Genomic DNA, 21,157 nt, shown 5'->3' with positions numbered 1-21,157 from the left:
GCATGCCTCAGGTTTGACAACTGCCATCCAGTGCTGGAGATTTGCTTATAGGGTGACCTAGCAAGGTGATATAGGGCCACTGGCAGTTTAAACTAACCGGTGGACCAGAAACTGGATTTGTATAGACTGCCAGATAAGATTCAAAAGTCTAAAAGATGCTGGATGATAGAAGGGAGATGTGCTTGCCAAATACTGCTGTGCTTACGTGGAGAGAAGGAAGACAGAGTGATTATACCTCATGAGGATGACGAGAACAAATGTGGGTCGAGAGGACTCGGCAGTGACACTTGGGAGCCACTGGTTGCTACTGATCAAGCAGGAACACGGTTTTGTTCATAACATTTGCAAAGGCTCTGGGGACCCTGCAGAGCAAGAAAAGTAGTACGGTGCTGAAGGCTGCTCTTGGCATCGTGCCTTGCTCAGTTTCCTCCCTCCCAGACTGCAGATGGGCATTTTCACGCTCCTGCAGCCCCACAGCAGCTCTCAGCCATTGCCTGAGCTTTTCTCATGCTGGTAACTACTCAGCTGCTCCCACTCCCCAAAGATTCTTCATGGTGCAGCTGAAGTCTAAGACCTGGGAGGGAGAGCAGACACAAAATATTAAGTCAAAGGCTGTATTAACTTGCAGCTATTGACACAGTGAGGACTTGGGCAGCTCATGCCAGCTCAGACTGGTAGGTCAGGCACAGACAACCCGCAAAGGCTCCGCAGTGTTTCAGGATTCAGGATGGAGTGAGAGGTGTTTCAGCTCCAAAAGGAATACATGCAGCCAAGTCCTCTGCATTTTTCACTCAAGTATATGTTTGAGTGTATTTCAAGAGCTAGAGAGACACATTAGGACACAAACAGAAGTTAGGCAGTATGACATTTTGAGGGGATGCCTGGTTTGACTATAAAAATGAACAGAGTCGAGCATTATGCATTTTCCAACGATGTTTATTTGTTTCTGTAGCCCACTGACATAGCTGGATCTGGAAATGGAGCAGATTCCTTTTTCCTTAAAGTGTCTATGTGACATTAAGTCAAGGCTAACACTGTAGTCAAAGGCATTTAGAGAGGGCAGCAGCAGAAGCAATGGGAGGTGTTGGAGGAGGCTGTGCAGCCAGGCAAGAGGGGCAGGGGGCACCTTCCCTCCCGCTGCCACAGCCGGGACAGGGTGCAGACGCGCACATCATCTTTTTGGTTTTCTGTACTAGACAAAGACAGCACCATGCAACACAATCTGCAGCTGGGAATGGGTGGAAAGCAGGATATGGGTAGTTATTGCAGTCTGCTGTTTGGGATGCGCAGCTGCCCGTGGCAGGGAGCAGCCTGACGAGTGACCAGGCTGCCGGCAGCGGGACACGAGCTCCTGAGTCGCATTTGCTTGCTGAAGGGAACCACAATTCTCAGGATGCATCTACTGGGATAGACCTCTCCCTTGGAGCCAGATCCACTCTGCTGCATTTCAAGTGGAGTTCAAGTATCCAAAATACCATGTAAGAGCCACCTACCTATTTTCTTTGCAGGAGGTGGACTACCATGGTGTCTTGACAGGGTAAGGTTCCTTCCCAGGTGCCTTCCCTCCCAGCTCCGGCCCAGACCTTCACCTTCCATGATGACTTACTGTCCCACCCAGCTGAAGGCAGCACCACCTCAATCATCATTTCTCTTCTAAAGGAAGATTGGAAGAATACCTTCTCCTGATCCCACTCTGCTGCTACAACACCTCCTCCCCCCCACCCCCAGCCCAGGTCCCACACAGCCCGTGTCCCCACGCTGTGCGTGCCGTGTCGCTGCGCAGGGGCTGGGCCACGGATACCAGAGGGTGGCACACACAAGATTGCTCCCTTTTGCGTTTTTTTTTTCACCCAGCCACAGACCTTCCAGCACTCTGCCAAGTGGTTCCTTCACCCCAAGCAATCTGCACAGCACCAGCCAGCCCAGAAGTCTCCACGGTGGGGGTGACTCGTGCACCCCCGTTTGCAGCTGGGACCTTTGCTCAGCCCTAGAGACTGAGAGAAAGGCTTTGGAAAGGGGGGGCTGGCTCCCACAGCCAGCACCATGCCCTTGTCTCAGCCAGTTACTGTACAAAATGGACAACACATACACATTATTTACAGCCTGTTTTTCACATGATGGAGCAGCTCTTGGCTCGGTCTTTCCTGATCTCTGTGTCACTCAGTAAGTCCGTTCTGCCAGGCATCTGTGACACCCGCTTCAGTCCCCGTTTGGAGTTGCTGCGCTTCAGGTTCTTGTGCACCCTGTTGACGGAGGCAAGTGTGGTGACGTGAAACACATCCCGCACGCTGTTCTCCGAGACCTTGGAGGAGCACTCTGCGTAGGCCACTGCCCCGATCTGCCGCGCCAGTGCGCTGCCCTGCGGGCCAGAGAGTGGAGGAAAAGGGAAGAAGGTTAGGAGACTGCGTCTGCAAGGAGCATCCCTTCACATCACGGTCAGCCCTGTCAGATCTCCATGGCAGAGACAGGAGCAGCTCCCTCACAATGTTCACTCATCACCTCTGAAAATAAAGTGCAAACATCTGAAGTGCAGCACGGAGCTGGGCACTGAGCAGCTCAGAGCGCAGCCGCCTCTGCACTGCACCCGAGACTGGGTCTCTGGGCCAGCCTGGATACTGCTGGGTCCCCGGTGGCCACAGCAGCCCCTCAGATCCCCCAGCTGTGGCTTCTCCCCCTCACAGTGTTCCCCCAACACAGAACCCCAGCAGGAGAGTCACTTGGAGCAGAAAGAGAAGCACTGAACTAGGAGATGCAGTAGCACAACACCCTCCTTTCACCAGTCCAACTTGTCAAATCAGGCATCTCCACCACCTTTGAGGAAAGACTGCTCAATTACTAGCCAGGAGGCTGTTCAGTGGAGCATCAGGAATAAGTCAAGGTCTGCCAGAGCTGGGAAAAGAGTGCTGTATGCACAAGCAGCTCAGAGTCCATGAGCCAAGATTAAACCAGCTTCAGACCAAGACCTGGGCACAGTGGGTCATTTGCCGCTGAGCTTCCTTCACTAGTAGCTCCTGCAGAAATGCCCCTCCTCATCTCCCCGAGCCCCCAGGATGGCTGCTCAGACAGACCTGCTCGTGCGTCACGGGGATGAGGCGCTGCTTGGAAAGCTCCCGCAGTGTGTTCAAGTCTGTCCGCATGTCCAGCTTGCAGCCGACCAGCACAATCTTCGCGTTGGGGCAGAACTCCTGCGTTTCCCCTTGCCACTGTGGAGGAGACAAGAGGGAGAAGGTGCTCAGGGGGCCCAGTGGCACCTCCACGTCAGGTTGATTTTGGCAGCAGGCAGCCTGGAAAAGGGTCAAGGCTGGAACAACAAAGGCAATCACAGGGTCTCAGCTCGTCGCTCCCAAGCCTGTCCAACCAGGCCAAGACCCCATCCAAGACCCCCCAGCCCTGGATGGGAGGATGGGCCAGGAAAGTCATGCCATCAGTTCCTACCAGACAGCATCATTCAGCCAGCACCTCCATTGCCCACTGCCACAGCAGAGCCCACCAGCTTCTCCTGCTCCCACCAGCAACCGGCTCTTCCCTCTGCCACAGTGGACAATGGCTGCAGCCCAGGCTTCAGGAGCAGGGGCCGGGCACAGGCAACGGCGGTCACCATGGTCAGGGTGAGGGGCTCCCAGTGAGGACACAGCCAGGAGCAGCTCTGGAGGCTGAGCTCAAGGTGGAAGCACAGGGATGGCTGCCTTCGGTGTTGGGAATAGAACACGAGGCTCTCATGGGACCAGGCTGGAAAGCAGGCTTCAGACCATGCACTCTGGTGTGTGTGACTTTTCCAAACAGGGGTCACAGCTGTTTCGAGACTGATTAGCTCATCAGGGCACTTTAATTACTGCCGCAGGCAAGGATGGGAATGGCCAGAGTGCCTCCGGATAACTTTATGCTCTCTTGTTCCAGACATGCCCTGCAAACCTGCCAAACCTGAATCGCAGTCCCTGCGCTGGGCCAGGGGAGAGGAGACCCCTCCTGGGTACGACAGCGGAAAAATAATGACAGCACAGTCTGGTGCACACATCTGGGACTGCAAAGGTCAACCTCGCTGGACTTCTTGAACCACGGTCAGCGGGGAGCTCTCTGCACAGCACACTCATTATTTGCTTATTATTGGGAGCCACATGTCAAAAACATTAAGAGATTCAAAGCATAGCTGCAGCCAGGCAGATAAAGAGTTGAAGCAGTGGAAGGAGAAGGCCAGGGCAAACATCCACATCCTTTGCACTAACGGTCCCTTTCAAAGCTCCAGAAATGAATGCCCAGGGTGCAGCTAAGTGTCCGTGGCAGTAAATAAAACCATCGCCTTCCCAGTACAGCCCCATCAGCGTGTCCACACCCTGGCTACTTAGCTCGTGTGTCTGCAGTAGGAGGCAGATGATAAATAGCGATTAGCCCTGGCTGCACTATCAAGGCTTGTCAGAATGAAGGCACCACCCCACGAAAACCCGCTTTATATGAAATGAGGAGCTGCTTGTTTGTGTTCTCTCAGATGGCTCCTTCCCTTCAACTGTGCATGCCGTACAGGCAGCCTAGGCATCAGAAGGGCAGCAATAATAAAGATTTCCACTGCTGAATTAGCATTTTTGCCTGAGGCTTGAATAGGTAGTGTTATTTTACTTATTTGCCTTATATTAAAAACTAAAACCCATTTCAACTTCATGGTGTCTTAGGAATTTTCTTCACCTCCATAGGCTGCAAGCCTGCACCAAAGGAAACATGGCATCTACTCAGAGGCACTTAAGAAATCCCCTGTGATTTAGGGTTTATTTTAAGTCACCGTATCAAAAAGACATTGCCTAACAGTGCTCAAAGCATCTGTGGGGCTGCACAGGGAAGACACTGAGCAGGGCGGACTCACACCAAGTGTGTGCAGAGACATAAACAAATCCCAACCCCAGCTAATTATTGATGGGTTTGCATCTCATTAAGGTATAAGTGATTTGCTTGCATTATTATTCTGCTGACTCCCAAGCTGAGCTGTGAATTCTTTCAGTCCCCGTGAAACACGCCTCCCTCCACCCGGCACGCCTGGTACCCGGGACCTGCTTTGGAAACGAACACTGAGCCATTGACCGCGTTATCTGAAGGGTCTTTGTCCCCTCACCAGGACACTGCTGAGACACAGACCCACTTCTCAGCCCTCCCAGCAGCTGAGTAAGAGGCACTTGCTTCGGCACAACATTTGGCAAAACGTGGAGAGGCCAAGAGGGCAGTCAGTACAATGTGACTTGTTCAGACAGTGGCCAGTCCAGTGCCAGCAGCTCCGGGCTCTCTGGGGAGGGCAGCGACAGGAGTCACTGTTCTGTAGTGCTTTTCACGCCTCGGTGTCTCAGAGAGCTTCACAAACGAGATGCCAGCCAAGACTTGCCTCTGGGACAGGATGCAGCCGCCATGAGCTCTCTGCAGCTTTGCTGCACAGCGGTGAGGGCGCCCTGAATTCCATGGAAGGAGGCAGGGAACGGCCAGGACCAAGGGATGCAGATGGCCAGAAGGCCTTTTACCCTCTCCCCGTGCAGCTTCCTAAGTTGCTGGACTTGACGCCATCTTGGGGTAAAGCCTTGCTTGGGAATCTCTCCCCGGGAGCCACCTACTCCCCCAGAGCGTGGCAGGCAGGGACCTGCTGGGACACCAGCCAGTGGTGCTCCACGGCGGACCCCCAGCCCTGTGGGGCTCCCCAGAACCCGCCAGACCCATCAGCTGGAAACATCTGCTTTGCTGAAAGGCGCAAAGTTGCCGGTAGAAAACTCTCAGTTGCGTGCGTGGAGCATGGCTGGGCAGCTCTGCGGGGCGGCTGGTGCTCGGGGCCCCGCGTGCTGCCCAGGCCAGTGGCATTCTGCCATCTCATTTTTTTCATTCATGAGCTTGAAATTCAGCGCCACGGCTCATTATTCTTGTTGTCAAGCCACAGGGAACCAATTGCTGTCTTTCTTACTGTGCAGATGCTGAACTGAGGGAAGAGCCAAAATACTCTCTACTCAAAATTCTCTACTTGCATGGAAACAGGCACCAGGGGCCACGTCTCGACTGCTGCAAGCAACCCATGGCACACACACTGGTTCTGCTAACGAGAGGTGCACAACACTTCCCAAGGTCTTAATGAAAAACAGAACAAATGCCCTACATTTCTCTCTGTCCCCACATTTGTACGTGCAGACACACAGACCACCCCCCCCCATGCTGCAAGGGACCACGAGCTGCACCGCTCACTGGGCTCCTTTCAAACAGAAGTACCTTGCTTTCTGCACAGACCAGATAGGGATCAGCAGCAGCTGACCATCCTCACCTGAGCACACACACTCCAGCCATGGCTTGGCCACAGGGCCAGAGCTTTTAGCCCTGACGACAGCTGCAGGGAGCCGGGGCCCCAGGGCAGCCGCTGCAGGGGACCATCTCCATTGGAAGGTGCGCCGGGCACTCACCTTCTTGAGCACACTGTCCAGGGTCTCTGGGCGGCTGATGTCAAAGCAAATGAGCACAGCATCCGAGTCCGGGTAGGCCAAGGGACGGACGTTATCATAGTACGCCGAGCCTGCAGAGAGGAGTGGGAGGGGAGCGGTGAGCAGGAATTCCTGTCCCACCCGGAGGGGCAGGGTAGGACCCCAGCCCTCTCTGCCAAGCAGAGATCTTTAATTCCAGTAAGAACTGGAGACCTGGAGATGTTGCCACACAATGCAACGCTCTGTCAGAAATAAAGAATGTTGACCCAAGCTTTCGACCAGTGACCAAACACCACCAGGTTCAGCAAAGTTTGGTTTGCTGAGGATTTGGTCCCTTTGTTTAGGCATGAGAATCAAAAGTTTTGTCCTTGTGCTCTTACATTTATCCCTTTGCAGAGTGGAAATAAATGTGAGTTTTGCATCCCTCTCCCTAGTACAAATTGGCACGTACGAGCTGGAGCTGTGCTGCCGGGGCTGTGACACTGCGGAGCAGCATATCCCTCTCCGCCACTTGCGCCTGTATCCCACAGCTCGTCACGCCGGCGCTGCACCACTGACAGTGAAAGGTGTGGCTGAGAGAAGACAGGGAGTGCTGCTGCTATTTTTTTATCCTCTTCTGATATCTTTATACAGGAGAGCTTGCTCACATGGATTGTGAGAATTTAAGGCAGGTAAAAAAAGAATTGCTTTTTGCTCTAGATTTGTGATGGAAGAAGGCAGGCAGATTCTTTTTTGTGCATAAAAGATATGACAGGATTCGGTGAGCAAGCTGTAAATTGGAGGGGATGATTTCATATTCTGCAGGATTTCTCAGAGAGCAGGCAGAGAGCCCAGCCTGGATCCTGCACAGCTCCTGCCGTACACATGCGCACAAACACACACACACACGCACCTTTGATGCAAATTTCAGGCATTAAAGTCATTGTCCCATAATGGAGTTTTTTTGAAGTGCATTCTGTGTGCAATTGTAGATGCCTCAGTAAACAGTAATGGAGCAATCAGCTCATTGCTACTTAAAAACACTGTTTCAGTTTTGTATTTGGCTTTACAATGGCTTAAACTTCCTGGAGGGATGAGAAGCAGATGTTTATTTATGAAAAGGGGAAGCAGAGACACCAGAGTCCTTGTTGAATCCGCCTCCTCCGAAGGAAGGATTGCCCACCCGGAGGCCGAGGGAACCGGACGCGCATCCTGCCCCGGCCCCGTCGCGTTCCCACCCCAGCAGGAGGGTGGGGGACCCGGCCGGGTGTCAGGTGGCTCCTTGATGGAGTTCAGCACCTGATGAGTTATGGATGATGGTGGCTTATGTTTCCAGGAGGATGGGAATCTGTCTGGAATAAGCGTGAGAGGAGAACAGGCTGATTCTCCACAGGGGCTCCAACTCTGGCTCTTGTCTGCAGGGGGGCTCACAGCTGATGTTCAGCACAGAGGGGGCACAGCCCCTCCAGCACAGCTCTGCACGGCGGGTGCTTTGCAAACACCCTGGGGCCCTCTGCAGGACTCGTCCAGGAGAGCAGACCTGGCCGCGGCTGCCCAGAGCCCACAGGGCAGGCAGAGGAGATGCGCTGCCGTCCCAAACCCTGCGTGGCTCCAGAGACTGGCCAGGCACTATCCCCTTGACACCAGCTCACAGCAGGTCCCAAGAGCAGCCCCCACAGGGACCGCCACAGCACAGAGCTCAGGGCACCCTCAGCCCCCGCCGTGCCCCCACAGCCCCCACCGCTCTCACGGGGCCTGGGGCAGGCACCAGGGATTCGACACGCATTTGGATTCACAGCAAAATCGTCTACAGGCATCTGCAGCTCTTACAGGCAGCCACGCTGCTGCCAGCCCTGGGAGCAAAGGCACCTGCATCCCCTGCTCCCAGCAGCGAGAGAAGCCGCAGCCCCGGTCTCTGTCCCTGCAAAGTCACTGGGACCAGAAGCAGCTAGGATCCAGCACAGAAAAATCAGACCCTGATCTTCTGCAGAGCCCGGCCACCTTCCCAGAGGGAAAGTCATGTTCCCTGCATGGAAAGGAGCCAGTCCCCACGGTGCCTTGGCCAGTTCTGGGGATGGGGGCTGGTGCACAAGGTGGCACAGTGACCAAGGGCGACCCTGCATCCCAGGAGATTTCTGACCCTGCTTCAGCTCAGGACTGGCAGCGCTGGCACTGCCGACGCTCCCTCCGTGCTCCCGCAGCACAGCCAGGACGCAGCTCCCGCCGGGGACAGGGCCGCTTCCGAAGCAGAACCAAGCTCAGCAGCGCAGATCTCCCTTTTGGGCCGTTTTCAGTCCCGTGCCCGGTGTGGGTTTACCGGCCGGGATGTGAGATCCAGGACTGGTCTGCAGGCTTGGATTTGCTGTGTGCTTTATCCAAGCCATGCCCTCTCCCCCATGCACACAAGGGCATCTGCCTGCAGACAGGGGCCCCGGCACATGCTGGAGGAGAGCGTTCCCACACACATCCTCTCCCTGCAGCTCCTCAGTTTTACATAAACACTGCAGATAAATCTGCCCCCTCCCAGCCCAGGAATGCTCCTTTTGTAGAGGTGGTTTTGGCTCCATTCAGCACAGACATTGCCACAGCAAACTGTATCATAGCAACCTGCTGCTCCCTTCCGCAGCCACTGCTCCTCGCCACCGCTCCTCGCCACCGATCTGCAGCTGAGCAAGCCCCTCAGTCACCCCCCAAAACCACCATCGCCCCCACCCCGGTGCCAGCAACCGAGCTCTCACCACTTGGGACCATGGGAGGAAAGACCCCTGTACTGGTGGGAGGAGCTGATGGAAGGGATGCACTGGGTCAAGAACCTAATTTTGTTAATGAGATCAAAATTGCCTTCACATTCATTAACTTTCTGCTCCAACTCCAAAGCACAGGAGCCGCCCCTGGCACCTTCGCTGGTATTTCAACCCACCAGCTGCTCTGGCAGCAGGAAACAGCCAGGGCTCTTGGCCTCGGCCACTGGAGACGCACGGCCAGTGCTGCCCAGCAGGGCAGGAGAGCTGTGTCCTCCAAACATAGGTAACCTCTGGCTTGCTTTGGAGATGTCGTTACTGAATCAGCAAATTCTGTTTGCAGCAAATTTCTATTCTTCTGGTTTTTGCATCTATTACTTTTTCATTGAGTACAACAATTGAAAAAAAAATACCCAAAACAGTCTCAGTTTCCTCAGCTCCAGGTCTTGAGCTTTATTGATTCTGACTGCTCACCACCTTTCAGATAATCCAGCAAGACACCCCAGAGACCCAGTCTGGCACTTCCAAACACAGAGGCACCCAAGGTTGTGTGTCTGCAGACCCAGCCTTCCTTTACCGCATGAATTGCTCTCCCACTTGGCACCCAAGTTTGCAAGAAACAGGACCTACGTGCATCTGTTTGTGATTAAAGAGAGAAAACTGGAGCAAGCCAGAAAACAGCTTAAAAATAAAATCCATGTGGTTGTTGTCTGAAATTCGGGGGCAGATACTGCCCCTTCCTTATCAGCTGGCAGCCCCGTGAAGCGCCTGGCACTGTGACTCAGAGACCCAGCTCTCAGGCAGGGGATTGAAATGTGCTGTTTCATCTATACCAACATAGTGTTCATCTTCATTTGTTCCTTATTAGCTGTTCTGGGTGATAATGAGCCTCCTCACATGGGCACCCTCCATCCAACAACAGCACATTACAAACCAGGAAAGCAAATAGGCATGCAGAGCCATGATCTGCTCGGCAAGGGGCTCCTGCAGCCCCAGCCAGCTCTGGCTCGAAACGGAGACGAGCACTGCCAAGACCTGAATTTTTCTGCATCGCACTTGTCTCGGAGGGCTCACTGTAACCCTCCCCATGGAGCCAGCAACACTGCGGCGCACGCTGCTTTCTGCAGGGACAGCCAAGAACATCCTTCACAGAATGAAGCAGAAATTCATCCCAGCTTTCTGGAGTGTTGCATCGACAAGCTCAAAGAGGCTGGTGTTACCTCCCTGCACCATGGTGCCAGATGAGCAACGGCCATTGGAGACTACAGAGGGTGTTTTCTTTGCAGGACAAACCCCACTGCCAGTTCAGCCAAGCCTTTGTCCAGAGGACAGAGCTGTCAAAGGAGGACCGCGGTGTGTCTGTCTCAGTATCCTCTCCCCATGCATGGCAAGGAGCCTGTACCGCCTCTCAGACAACATCAGACACGAGGAGACCTTCCCGTCCGTTGCCGGGGGTCCACATCACCGAGTTTTCCCAGCCGCGTGTCCTCCCAGCGCTCCCCAACACGGGGGCTCCATCCCTTTGGAGCTGCCGCGCACCAGCATGTGCTCAGCATTTACCGAGGTGAACCAGAGCTTTCTGGAGCTGAATTCACAGCTCCAATGGCCTTTTGTTGCAGAGAAATTTATCCAAGTGACTGCTTACCAGAGGCAAAGGCAGAGGCCATGGCTCTGAGCCCCCCGTCACCGCCCCGGCCGGGCAGGGGCTGCCCCTGCAGCTGCAGCATCTCGGTGTGGGAGCTGATGCCCGTGTCCCACCACCATGTGCTCCCCCCCACGCCACTGCTCCAGGACCAGTTAATGCTACATGAGGAGCCACTCCATGTGACAGCTTTTACAATCAGTTGTTCCTCTGCTACGGCAGATGATGAAAGTGTTCATAACAATAATAATAATATGTTTTATTTATATCACGCCTTTAAGACTGAAAATGAAATCTCTGTCTGGTTCACAGAGGTGCTGGGCAGGGAACAACCCACACGGCTGCTCCTGGATGGATCCGCAGCCATGGGCAAAGCTGCGGCCGGGGAAGGGGCCAGGAGGAGCCCAGCAGCACTGGCCCAGCCCCGTACCAGTGGGGTCTCCAGCGCAGGCACCATTTGCATCAGAAAAGCCCACAGCCCCCACTACAGCCCAGCCATTGTCCCCTCCCAGGGCCCACCGAGGGGAAGCATAAAAGTGCTGATGGAAACCCTGGCTGTGCATGAAAGGCCCGAAGTGGCAGCCGTCCCAGCCGCCCGCTGCAGAGGCCGGTCCCCATGGTGAGGCGCAAAAATCTCAGCTGGTTTTCTGAGATGTCCAGGACACTCCAGAGCTGCTGCTTCCTCTGCAGATGCAAGAAGAGGGCATGGAGTCACCCTAAAATATTTCCCACTGCTAGAAAAGGGGAAATCAGCCCAGAGAAACAATGGCAGAGTTTATGGCAGTGGGCAAAGAGGAATTTGGCCTCAGGGAACACAGAAGAGCAGCAGTTAAACAGCCCCAAAGGTCATGCCCAGTCCCTTTATCCTGCTGCGGGTAGACCAGGAAGGGAGTTTTTCTTCTGTGGTCCTCAACTCAGCGACTGCACCAGGGCCAGCCAGTGCCTGTGGGAAGGGGCAGGTCAGGGACCTGGCCAGGAGCCCCCCGAGTGGGGACACCTTGGGCCAGATCTTCCCTTGCCAGGATGAAGCTGCCCACGCTGACAAAACCCGTCACTCATGTCCACTGGAGCTGCCATGTCCACGGCCACCTCCACCTCCGGTGTGGCCCGCGGCGTGGCCCCAGTGGCTCCCGGGTTTCTGTGGGTGCCTCCTGCTTGCACTGTTCCCCGGCCATCTCCTCTGCAAGGCACCTGCTGGAGACAGGGCCCCCCAGAGCCCAGGAACAGGCGTCAACCATCTCTCACCCAGGAGGAGCCACGAGCACGGTCAGCTCTGCAGACACAGCTCCTTGCAAGCTCAAGGCAAGCTCCTTGCCTTGAGGATTTTAGTTGCCTTTGTAAAGGCAGAAGGCAACGAGCAATACCTCGTGGTGCCCAGCATAGGACAGACCAGAATATGCAAATGCCCTCCTCATTCCTGGTATCATTAATGCTGATGGGCTTTATAAACAGGAGACCAGGAAATTGGCCATTGCAGCCTCCCAGACTGCAATAGCTGCACATCGGGGAGACAATGATCTGAACCATCACAAGTTCAGAGACCGACTTCATCCTCCAAGTGTGAAATCAGACCCTCTCTCCTGAGAGAAAATCAGAGGAATTTTTTGTTTGAAGCTTGATAAACTGCAGCAATATTCCTGAGCACCTGCAGGACCCGCTCAGCCAGGGCTCGGAGACAGGTTAAGGATCCCTGACCCTGCCTGGCTGGTCACTGTCTGGAAGGGAAGGACAATGCAGATCCCACTGATATAAAAAAACATGTTTCTGACAGTAATGTAGTGCTCATTAGAGTCCAGCCCAGAAGAGTGACAAGTGGCAGAGACAGGAATTAAAGCACTGGTGACGACGGGCTCTGGCAATGCAGCAGTCCGAACCCCAGACTCGATAACTCCAGGGTCACCATTACAGAAGAAGCAGCAATTAGTGACATGAGAGATTACAGTAAGTGGCACTGAGAGCAAAACAGACCTGGCAAAATAGAGTCAGAGCTGCCATGGTGCCAGGTTCCACCCCGCAGCTCAGACCTGGCTGTTGTGGCACAACCGGGCTGATAACCAGGAGCTGCCCCACAGGCAAAGCCTCGGGAAGGCTTTGCCCAAGTGAAGGTCACAATTTGTTCTTCAGAAGTCAGAGCAGGAGAGAGCCGCACCATGGGGAGAGCCCCAACACTCTGACCCTGACGGGCAGCAGAGCTGTCGTGAAATGACACAAATCCCTGCCTGCCAGTGAAAAAGTGGGAAAAACAAGGAGACGAGGCATCCCACCAAAGCTGGAGGGAGACAGAAAGCACCAGAGACCTGCCGGCCACTGCTCCGAGGGACCAAACATGGCACGGCCATCAGGCCTAGGACTTTCACAAGTCTCATGACTGGACCGTGACATTTCTCTTGCTTGTCCAACATCACTGCAAACCCCTGAAGTGTAGTAAAGGAGGAAACAGTTCCATGACATGGAACAAGCAATCGTGTGGAAAGTGCATGACTGAAACAACAGCTAATCAGCTTCGACAATTAACCTCTGCTCCTAATTCTTATGATGCACATACAAAAACGTGTACGTTACTAAACAGCCCAGCTGGCATACCTTCAGGACAGACATGATCAGGATGAAGGGAATGGTATTTGCACGGGCTGAGATGGCATTTCCGGGCCTCTCTCCAGACCTTATTTCTGGAAACCTGTCACCCAGGAGGAGGCTGTTCTGCTGGATTTACCGGCAGAGGAATCCCCCACCCGGGCAGGCACGGGGTGCTGCTGCCTTACCCAGTCCCTGTGCCCTGTCTCACACACGTGGCTTGCAGGGGTTCAGAGGAGCTTGCTCAGATCCAGTCCTCACTCCAGCAGCAGTGAGGTCAGATCCAGACCTCGCTTCCAGAGGCCACTCTGGAAGTCCCTGGGCTCCTTGTGGAGGTCCCTGGTGGCACCTCTGGGGGGGCATCCCTGAGTGTTGGGGTGGGAGGGCTGGGGCTGCCCACAGTGTGCTGGAAATCACACCTGTGCAGCTGACAAGGGAGACAAATGGGAGCCAGGAGTCCCTTCCTGGCACTCTTGACATGTCACAAGGGCAGTTGGCATTGCCACGACCTGCCCGTCATCCTTCCCACGGGGCACAAGGACTGGGAGCGGCAGAAGATTCCCACGGCGCAGCCAGCACACACTCCGGCTCCGGGGAACAGGTCCGAGGGCTGAGCGAACACAATTATCTTTATGCAGCGTTGCACATTTCAGGTTTGCTGTGCATGAGCAGCACATCCCTCCCTGACTGCTCTGTGCCAGATAAGGTTTCTCCCCACAGGGAAGGCTGGGCCCGCACACTTGTGAAGTTTCATTGAGTAGAGATTTTATCATCAGAATCTGGGGCAAAAGGAAAGCTGGATCCACGTCCTCAGTGCACACACAGCGCCTGGGGCACACGCCAACCGGCTCCTTCAGAGCTCTCCCTCCCACAAAGCCTCCTGCTGTCCCCATCCGCCATCCCAAAGCACACCAGCATGGCATGGGGGGGGCGAGAGGCTTCCTTGGCACCGCGCTGGCTGAGGACAGGGCATGACTGCCTGCACCAGGGAGTTTCTGCAGGTCTATGTGACCACCCCAATAAGCAGCTTCCACTCGCCCTAAACATGCATTAAAGTGGTATCAGAAGGTGCCACACAGCAGCCAGACTGGCAGAAGAAACAGGGAGAGCAGAGCGGTGCTGTCCTGGCCCTCAGGAGAGAGCGGGTCCCCTCCTGCGGGGAAGGGTCTGCATCAGAACAAATGATGTTCAGGGTCTGAACCAGGAACAAACCCACCCCGCAAAAGCCTTTCCCTGCCTACAAGGTCGCAGGGTTGGCCGGTTGTCGCTAATGGCACTGCTCCTGCTCAGCACACCCGTGACTGCCAGGACACTCCACAGCCCTGCAGAGGCTGAGCCTCCCGAACCCACAGGGAAGAAAGGACGGATGCTGCCATGGGGCACCTGCCCTTGCTGCAGGAGAAGCCACCTCCGTTCCTGAGCCACACAGCACCGCAGCACCCCCACCCTGCACCCAGCCCAGCGAGATGGTCCTCCCAGGGACTGTCATGTCATGTCATGTCATGTCATGTCATGTCTTCTCAGGTCCATCCTCCACCCACTCCACCATAAGCATTTCTGATGCTGCTTCTGCTGCAATTCTTCAAACCTCTGTTCAACTGGTTACTGACCTGCCTGAGAATGTGACCCAGCTGCACATATTTTTAGGCTTAACTACGTATTTGTGCTGAGGCAGAACACAAGTATGCTGGTTTCAGGCTCCCAGCCTCTACAGGGAGCATGGGAGGAGCTATTTTGGTATGGAAAGGGCAGCTCCACATTTTTTCTCTGCCTCAGAGTGCAAGTGGCATTGAACTCTTCCCAAGACAGAACTTGCTCTTGCACTTTGGAAGAGGCAGCCATGGCAATCCCGGAGCCGCACGCTGGGAATCCAGGCACAGACAGCCTCAGCATCCATGGAGATGCCATTGCTAAACTCGGCCCTTTCAGCTCTCTAATCTCATCAACATTCCTGGGCAGTTCCCCTAAAGAAGGATCTGTTATCGCAGCCTGTAGGTTCCCACACAGGCCATACCAAGGCAGACTGTTTGCTGAGTACAGGCAAAGAGGGAGGCAGAGGGGGATCTACAACTCACAATGTTATTCTTGTCTCAAAAGCACATCTGCTTAAGAGACAGAAGCCCCAGCAAAGGGCCGGCAGCCGTGCAACTCCCCTGCTGCGAGCTGCAGCACAGAGGGGCAGCGTGGCACAAAGGACAGAAAAGTCCCCTCCAGCAGCTCTCCAAGAGGGCAGAGATCATGTGCAAGGCACAATGCCAGGCCTAGGCACAGGTGACACAGATGCCCCTACCAGAAACGGGCAGCTCTCGTGGTAACTGCACCCCTTTGACACCTCTGAAGCACGGAGATGAAACTCGCCTACTCTTCGCAAAGCGTTGCCAGCGATCGACAAACCACCCGCCCTTCCTCCACCTGGCCAGGAGGAAGAAAGCTCTTCTGACAGGTCTGGGGCACCGGCACGGCAGGTCCGGGAGCACCCAGCCCTTGGGGAGCAGCACTCCCAAGCCACCAGGCATCTCATCCAACAGGAGTTTCCCCCCGCCATGCAGAGGAGTTGTTTCTGTGCCGAGCACAGGCAGCAAAGAAAGAATTTGCCAGAACGGGAGCAGGAAGAGCAGCAAAGCGCCGTGTCCTCCGTCAGGCTGACAAGCAGAGGTGCCAGGGCACGGCCGCTCCCGGAGCCTTGTACGGCGGGCAGGCTCCGCACCCCTTGCCTCACACACAAAGATGTCAAACTGCTTCTAATGGAGGCTTTAGAAAATGGCACGTAGTGCAGGCTTCCAGGGGAACAGGAGGGATGGGACATGGCACCTGAAGCCACTTCACTCCTGCAGTGTGCCCCGAGGTGGGACCCACTTAAACAGAAACAAACATGAAATGCAACCAGCACCTGCAGGTGATGGACAAGGGGTCAATCTCAAACTTGGTTCACTTTTCTCCCCGGCAGGTTCTGAGATCTAAGGCACTTCAGACAGTACGAAGTCCTTGCGTTTGCCCTGAGCACAGATTTCATCCTTGTGAAGAACTCTCAGTGCTGGAAACTCTCCAGAGTCACCCTCCAGCCTCAGAAAAACTAATCAATGGACAAAGGGATAAAAGACATTTAAAGGAAATCAGAGGTCCCAATACAATTTGGGAGCCATTCAGCTCTCCATCACTTCTGTCCACCCTATGGCAGTATTTCTCTAACTAGATTTCCTGCCTGCCAGCTGCTGATGGCACAGCCTGCATTTGCCACTTAGCACCAGGGGCAAGTTCACCCTGAAAGGCTGCATTTTCCAACGCACTTCTATCAGCTGGTGCCACAAGCTCTGGGGATCAGAAAACATCCCGGTTTGCACAGAGACCATCAACCGGACTTCCGAGTGGCCAGGTAGGCCGTGGCCACGCTCGGTCACAATAAAGGGAGTTTTCCAGGCAGACGGCTCATTGCTGGAGGATGCTCAGCTCACCCTGCGCAGTTTCCAGAGTCTCTGACCACTTTCACAACTAACTATGGGGCGGGGGGGAATTAAAAAAAATTAAATAAATCAATAGCCAGCTCCTCTGATTTCAGGAGGAGACCTTCAGTTCCAACTACTTATCTAAGAGATGGTATTTAAAATATAAAGGGTGATCTTGACAGGAGGAGGGGAGCAGTTTCCCAGCACCTCCCTCCCCGCTCCTGCTGGGATGGAATTTATCATGAACAATAAGCCCCTGAGTTCGAGGCTGCTGAAAAGAGACAGGAGGCAGCACAGAGACAAGGGAAAGTGCACCCCAGTGCCCGTCATTTTGCATGAGGAGGGCAATTGGCCACACTCAATCCCTTCAGCTCAGCTGCTCAATTCGCTATTGTGCAGAACTTCTTTTACCACCAAAGCTCCTGTTTACAAGTGACTCTGAAGGGTAGTGAAAACTCAACAGCAGCTTGCAGTCTACAGCTGAAAATACCAGTTTGATTACCAGGGAAAATCACTGTATATTGCTTGGCAGGACTGTTTATTGAAGAACTAGCTCCTGTGTATTTCAAATCAAAGCTGTAATAGAAGGGAATTTATCTGGAAAACTATCTAGCAAACTCTATCTACAACAAAGCTGTTAAAAAGGTCTTACATTTTTCATAAGGAAAAGGGAGAAAGAATCAAAGTAGGTTTCCTCTTGGCTCTAGAGATAAACGTTAGACAAACTTCTATCTTTTGTTGAAAAGGGTAAAAATGAACACGTGACAGCATCAGATGCAGGTATCGGATACATATACACAGTGTTAAAGACTATTTATCATGTCTTTTTTTTTTTAAACATTTGTAAGATCAAAGCCAAACACTCTGGAGAATTCCTAAAAAGCAGACAATGCACCAAACATGCTTCCGCACCCTCAAAAGGTGAAGTTTTTCATGTCAAATACAGACACCCAGAGCAAAGCCATTCGGTGCCCAACAAAGATACCCCACCCTGTCCCTTTTCACAGGCTGCCTTTGGTTCAGAGCCCCCCACGGCCATGGGGGGGATCACGCTGCGGGTGTACGACAAGCACGACAGTGACACACAGGGTCAGCCACCCCTTGCTCCCAGTGCACCCCGGTCTGGACTCACCCCCTCGGAGCAGCTCCAGGGACCCTCTACAGGGAAGGCCCCGGTCACCCAGGATGGCTCCGCTGTCACCATGCCTGAGGGACTTCACATAGACACGTCTGCCCAGCACCATCCACCATGCAATGCTTTCACACCGTAGCCACCATTCTGTGCTTCAAGCCCAGTTGCCAGGCAAGCGCTGAGAGCCAACGCTCCATCCACAGCTCCAGCACCAAGAGCTGCCCCACAAGCCAGCATCCCTGTGGCTCACAGCACAGCACAGATCGTGTGGGCAAAGCAAAAGGCTCCTTTTCGTCTCAGGGAAACAAAAGCAGCAAAAGCAAGATCTCCTGGGTCAGGAAGCTCCAGAGAAGACTCAGTAAATGAATTTCAAACATTAGAGCTAGTCCAAGACTCAGTAAAGCCACTACTCACTGCAGAGCTGTGCTGATCCTACAGCTGTAATTTGATGGATGTAAAATTATAGCAAGGAATTTGAGAGTACAACAGCAAAGAAAGTCCTAGGTCATGTTTTAATTTATTATTGCTCTTGGACACTGAGAGGACTTCATTTGTCATAAGGACTCCAGAAATTATGGGGAAACAGCATCAGCAAGGCTGTGATGTAGGCACACCACATACACAGCGTTCAGAGGCACCGTGTGTGCACTGCGGTCCAAAAAGCTTCTCAGAGGTAAATTAAAAGGTGCACGTGAACTTTGCTGGGTGCCAATATTTTTATTAACTCTGCATCAAGCACTTCACTTGCAACTCGCACCTTCACAGAAAGACAGCATTAAGTATGGGAAGGGTCTCGATGGGCTGGGACACCTTCATGCAGAATCACAGCTGAGGACACACAGAGCCAAAACCAAAACAACAAAAAAACCCCAAAGAACCCTAGATGCTCTGTCAGAGAGTGATGAAAGGACAGCGCATTCCCACAGCGCATTCCTCCCCAAGGTGAGGTCTTCGTTCCCAACCTGCTCCTTTGCCGCTTCCCCGTTCCTCCCCGCCCTCGCCGCGCACCCCGGAGCCGGTTGTGCCCGCCCGGGCAGGGATGGGGCCGCACACGGGCAGGGATGGAGATGTCCCGGGGGGGCCGTTCGGGCAGGGAGGGAGCCGCCCCGGGGGGGCCGCACGGCTGCCGGAGCGGAGACCGGCGCGGACGTGCCTGGGAACCACCCCGGGACCGGCCGGTACTCGCCCGGGGAGCCCGCGGGATGCGGGATGGAGCACGGGCGCGGCGGCGGGCTGCGGGGCCGCTGCTCCAGCCCCTGCCCGGCCCCGGAGCTCCGGGGAGGGGGAGACCCTCGGCCGCAGGGACGATCGCGGCCCCACCGCCCCCCGCGCCGCCCCCGGCCCACCTGAGGTGTCCCACATGTTGAGCTCGGTGCGCTGCTTGTCGATCTCGAAGCTGGCCGTGTAGTTCTCGAAGACGGTGGGCACGTAGCTCTGGGGAGGGAGGGAGATCAGAGGTGAGCGCGGCCCGGCCCCGCCCGCCCGCCCGCCGCCGCCGCCGCCGCCGCCGCACCTCGGGGTAGCAGTCCTTGGCGAAGACGTGCAGCAGCGCGGTCTTGCCGCACTGCGTGTCCCCCACCACCACGATCTTGCAGCGCGCCAGGTGCCCCTCCATGGTGCGGGGCCGCGCCGCCCGCGCCGCCGCTTTACCGGGACGGCCCCGGCCTGGCCGCGCCCCCGGCCCCGACGGCACCAACCAGGCGCGGAGCGGAGCCGGCGCTGGGCAGGGCCGCGCCGACACGGCCGCCCCCGGCCGCGGCCCCGGGAGCCGCCCCCCGCCGGCCCTGCCGCCCCTTCGGGGCGTCCCCCCGCCGGCGGCCGCGGCTCCTCGCCAGCCCCGCGGAGGCCGGAGCGGAGCCGGGACCGGGACCCGGCACGGCCCCGCCAGGGGCTGCCCCCGCCGCCCCACCGGCCCTGCCCGGCACCTCCCACCGCATCGCGGCGAGAGGGCTCAGCTCGGAGGCCCGGGGCGGCCAGAGCCCACCCCCGGCTGGCGCCCCCCGGCACCCACCCCCGGCAGGGCCCGTCTCCGGACCGACGGGGGAGGAAACCGGCCGCGGCCGCTGCCGTTCCCCGCACGGGAGGTGCCCCCTTCCTGCCTCCCAGCCCGGCACTGCTGGAACGGGACTCGTTCCCCTGAGGAATTTGGCAGAAATGGGAACACCCAGCATTTTACGGGAGTTTTGAGGATCCTTTATCTCCAGTGTCCAGGACCAGGTTACATCGCGGGGGGCAGGAGCCCCGTCTTGTGCAGGCTGCCCCCCCCGGGCCTGGCGGCGCAGCCTCCTGCAAAGTGGGCAGCGGTTCCTGCTTTCCGTTCCCCCTGAGCACTGACAGTGCATCTATAAATTACAGACAGTGATTTTAATTAGCAGAATTATTGAAAAAGGAAAGGCTCCTCTACTGCTAATATTTTGCTGGCCACCCTGGAGGAAGATTTACTGTAATGGCAAACTTTCATTTGTCATAGAAAAGCTGTCTGTCACAAAATGTAGTAAAAATAGAAACACCGAAGACAAAGCAAGTCGGAAGAAGTGAAAATTAAAGCGTTTTGGCAGTGAAACCGGATTTATTAATGGACTGAGGGGGCAGTTTGTTTTTGCTGAAGTCGCAGCCATTTTTCATACATAAATATTGGTGCTGTGCATGAAGTTGGGATGAGCGAAGAACAGAGACGAGGTGCAAGGCATGGTGCCACACAGGTACCCAGCGGTTCTGAGCGCTGCTTCGCTTCCTGCTGGGCCTGCCAGCCGAGCACCGTCGGGGACACATCAGCCCCAGTCAGGGTGCGCTGAGGGGACGAGGCTGTCCTGGAACCACGGTAGTGTAGCTCATGTCCTCGCCTGCTCTGGCTCCTGCATTATAAGGGCCAGGAAACTGCTGTCAGTCAATTCCTCCTTCTGTAGCTTTGCGATGTGCATTGCTGCAGCATCTCTGTGCCTCCCAGCCTTGCCTTAAGCGATGATGAGTAACTGTCACATGCTCGTTTCCTTCCACCCTCCCCAGGGAAAGGAGCTTGTGCAGCAGTGTGTCATGTTTTGTAAACCCTGTAGGGTTTTTTGGCCGCCTTATATGCGTGTGTCGCTCAACTTTTATGTGAAGGAAGGGAAAGAAAAGTTCATTGTGTTGCGACTGCAGGTAGAGGAGTGCTGGGTGGCCGTAGGTGTCACCTGGAGCGGGCTGTTCCCCCGGCCAATACATTTCTTCTGGGAGCT

The 21,157-nt window shown here is 55.2% G+C and overlaps 1 protein-coding gene across 1 annotated transcript; it reads right to left on the bottom strand.

Annotated features, from left to right (window-relative positions):
• Nucleotides 1–919: 919 nt before the first annotated feature.
• Nucleotides 920–19,603, bottom strand: RND2 (Rho family GTPase 2). The gene is made up of 5 exons (XM_074162770.1): nt 19,456–19,603; nt 19,289–19,376; nt 6,414–6,523; nt 3,069–3,203; nt 920–2,359 (listed from the first exon to the last, which is right to left on the bottom strand). Exons 1-5 carry the CDS (start codon nt 19,555–19,557, stop codon nt 2,111–2,113), a joined length of 684 nt encoding a protein of 227 aa, XP_074018871.1. The 5' UTR covers nt 19,558–19,603; the 3' UTR covers nt 920–2,110.
• Nucleotides 19,604–21,157: the final 1,554 nt, after the last annotated feature.

This window comes from Numenius arquata, chromosome 23 (genome assembly GCF_964106895.1).
Source record: "Numenius arquata chromosome 23, bNumArq3.hap1.1, whole genome shotgun sequence".
Lineage (NCBI taxonomy): Eukaryota > Metazoa > Chordata > Aves > Charadriiformes > Scolopacidae > Numenius > Numenius arquata.
This window is presented reverse-complemented; position numbering and strand designations above follow the sequence as displayed.

Coding starts and splice junctions, on each gene's coding strand:
- RND2 (XM_074162770.1), bottom strand. CDS start 19,557: ATGGAGGGGCACCTGGCGCGCTGCAAGATCGTGGTGGTGGGGGACACG. Junction 19,377..19,455: donor CCAAGGACTGCTACCCCGAG/GTGCGGCGGCGG, acceptor CTCCCTCCCCAG/AGCTACGTGCCCACCGTCTT. Junction 3,204..6,413: donor TGGACAGTGTGCTCAAGAAG/GTGAGTGCCCGG, acceptor TCTCCTCCACAG/TGGCAAGGGGAAACGCAGGA.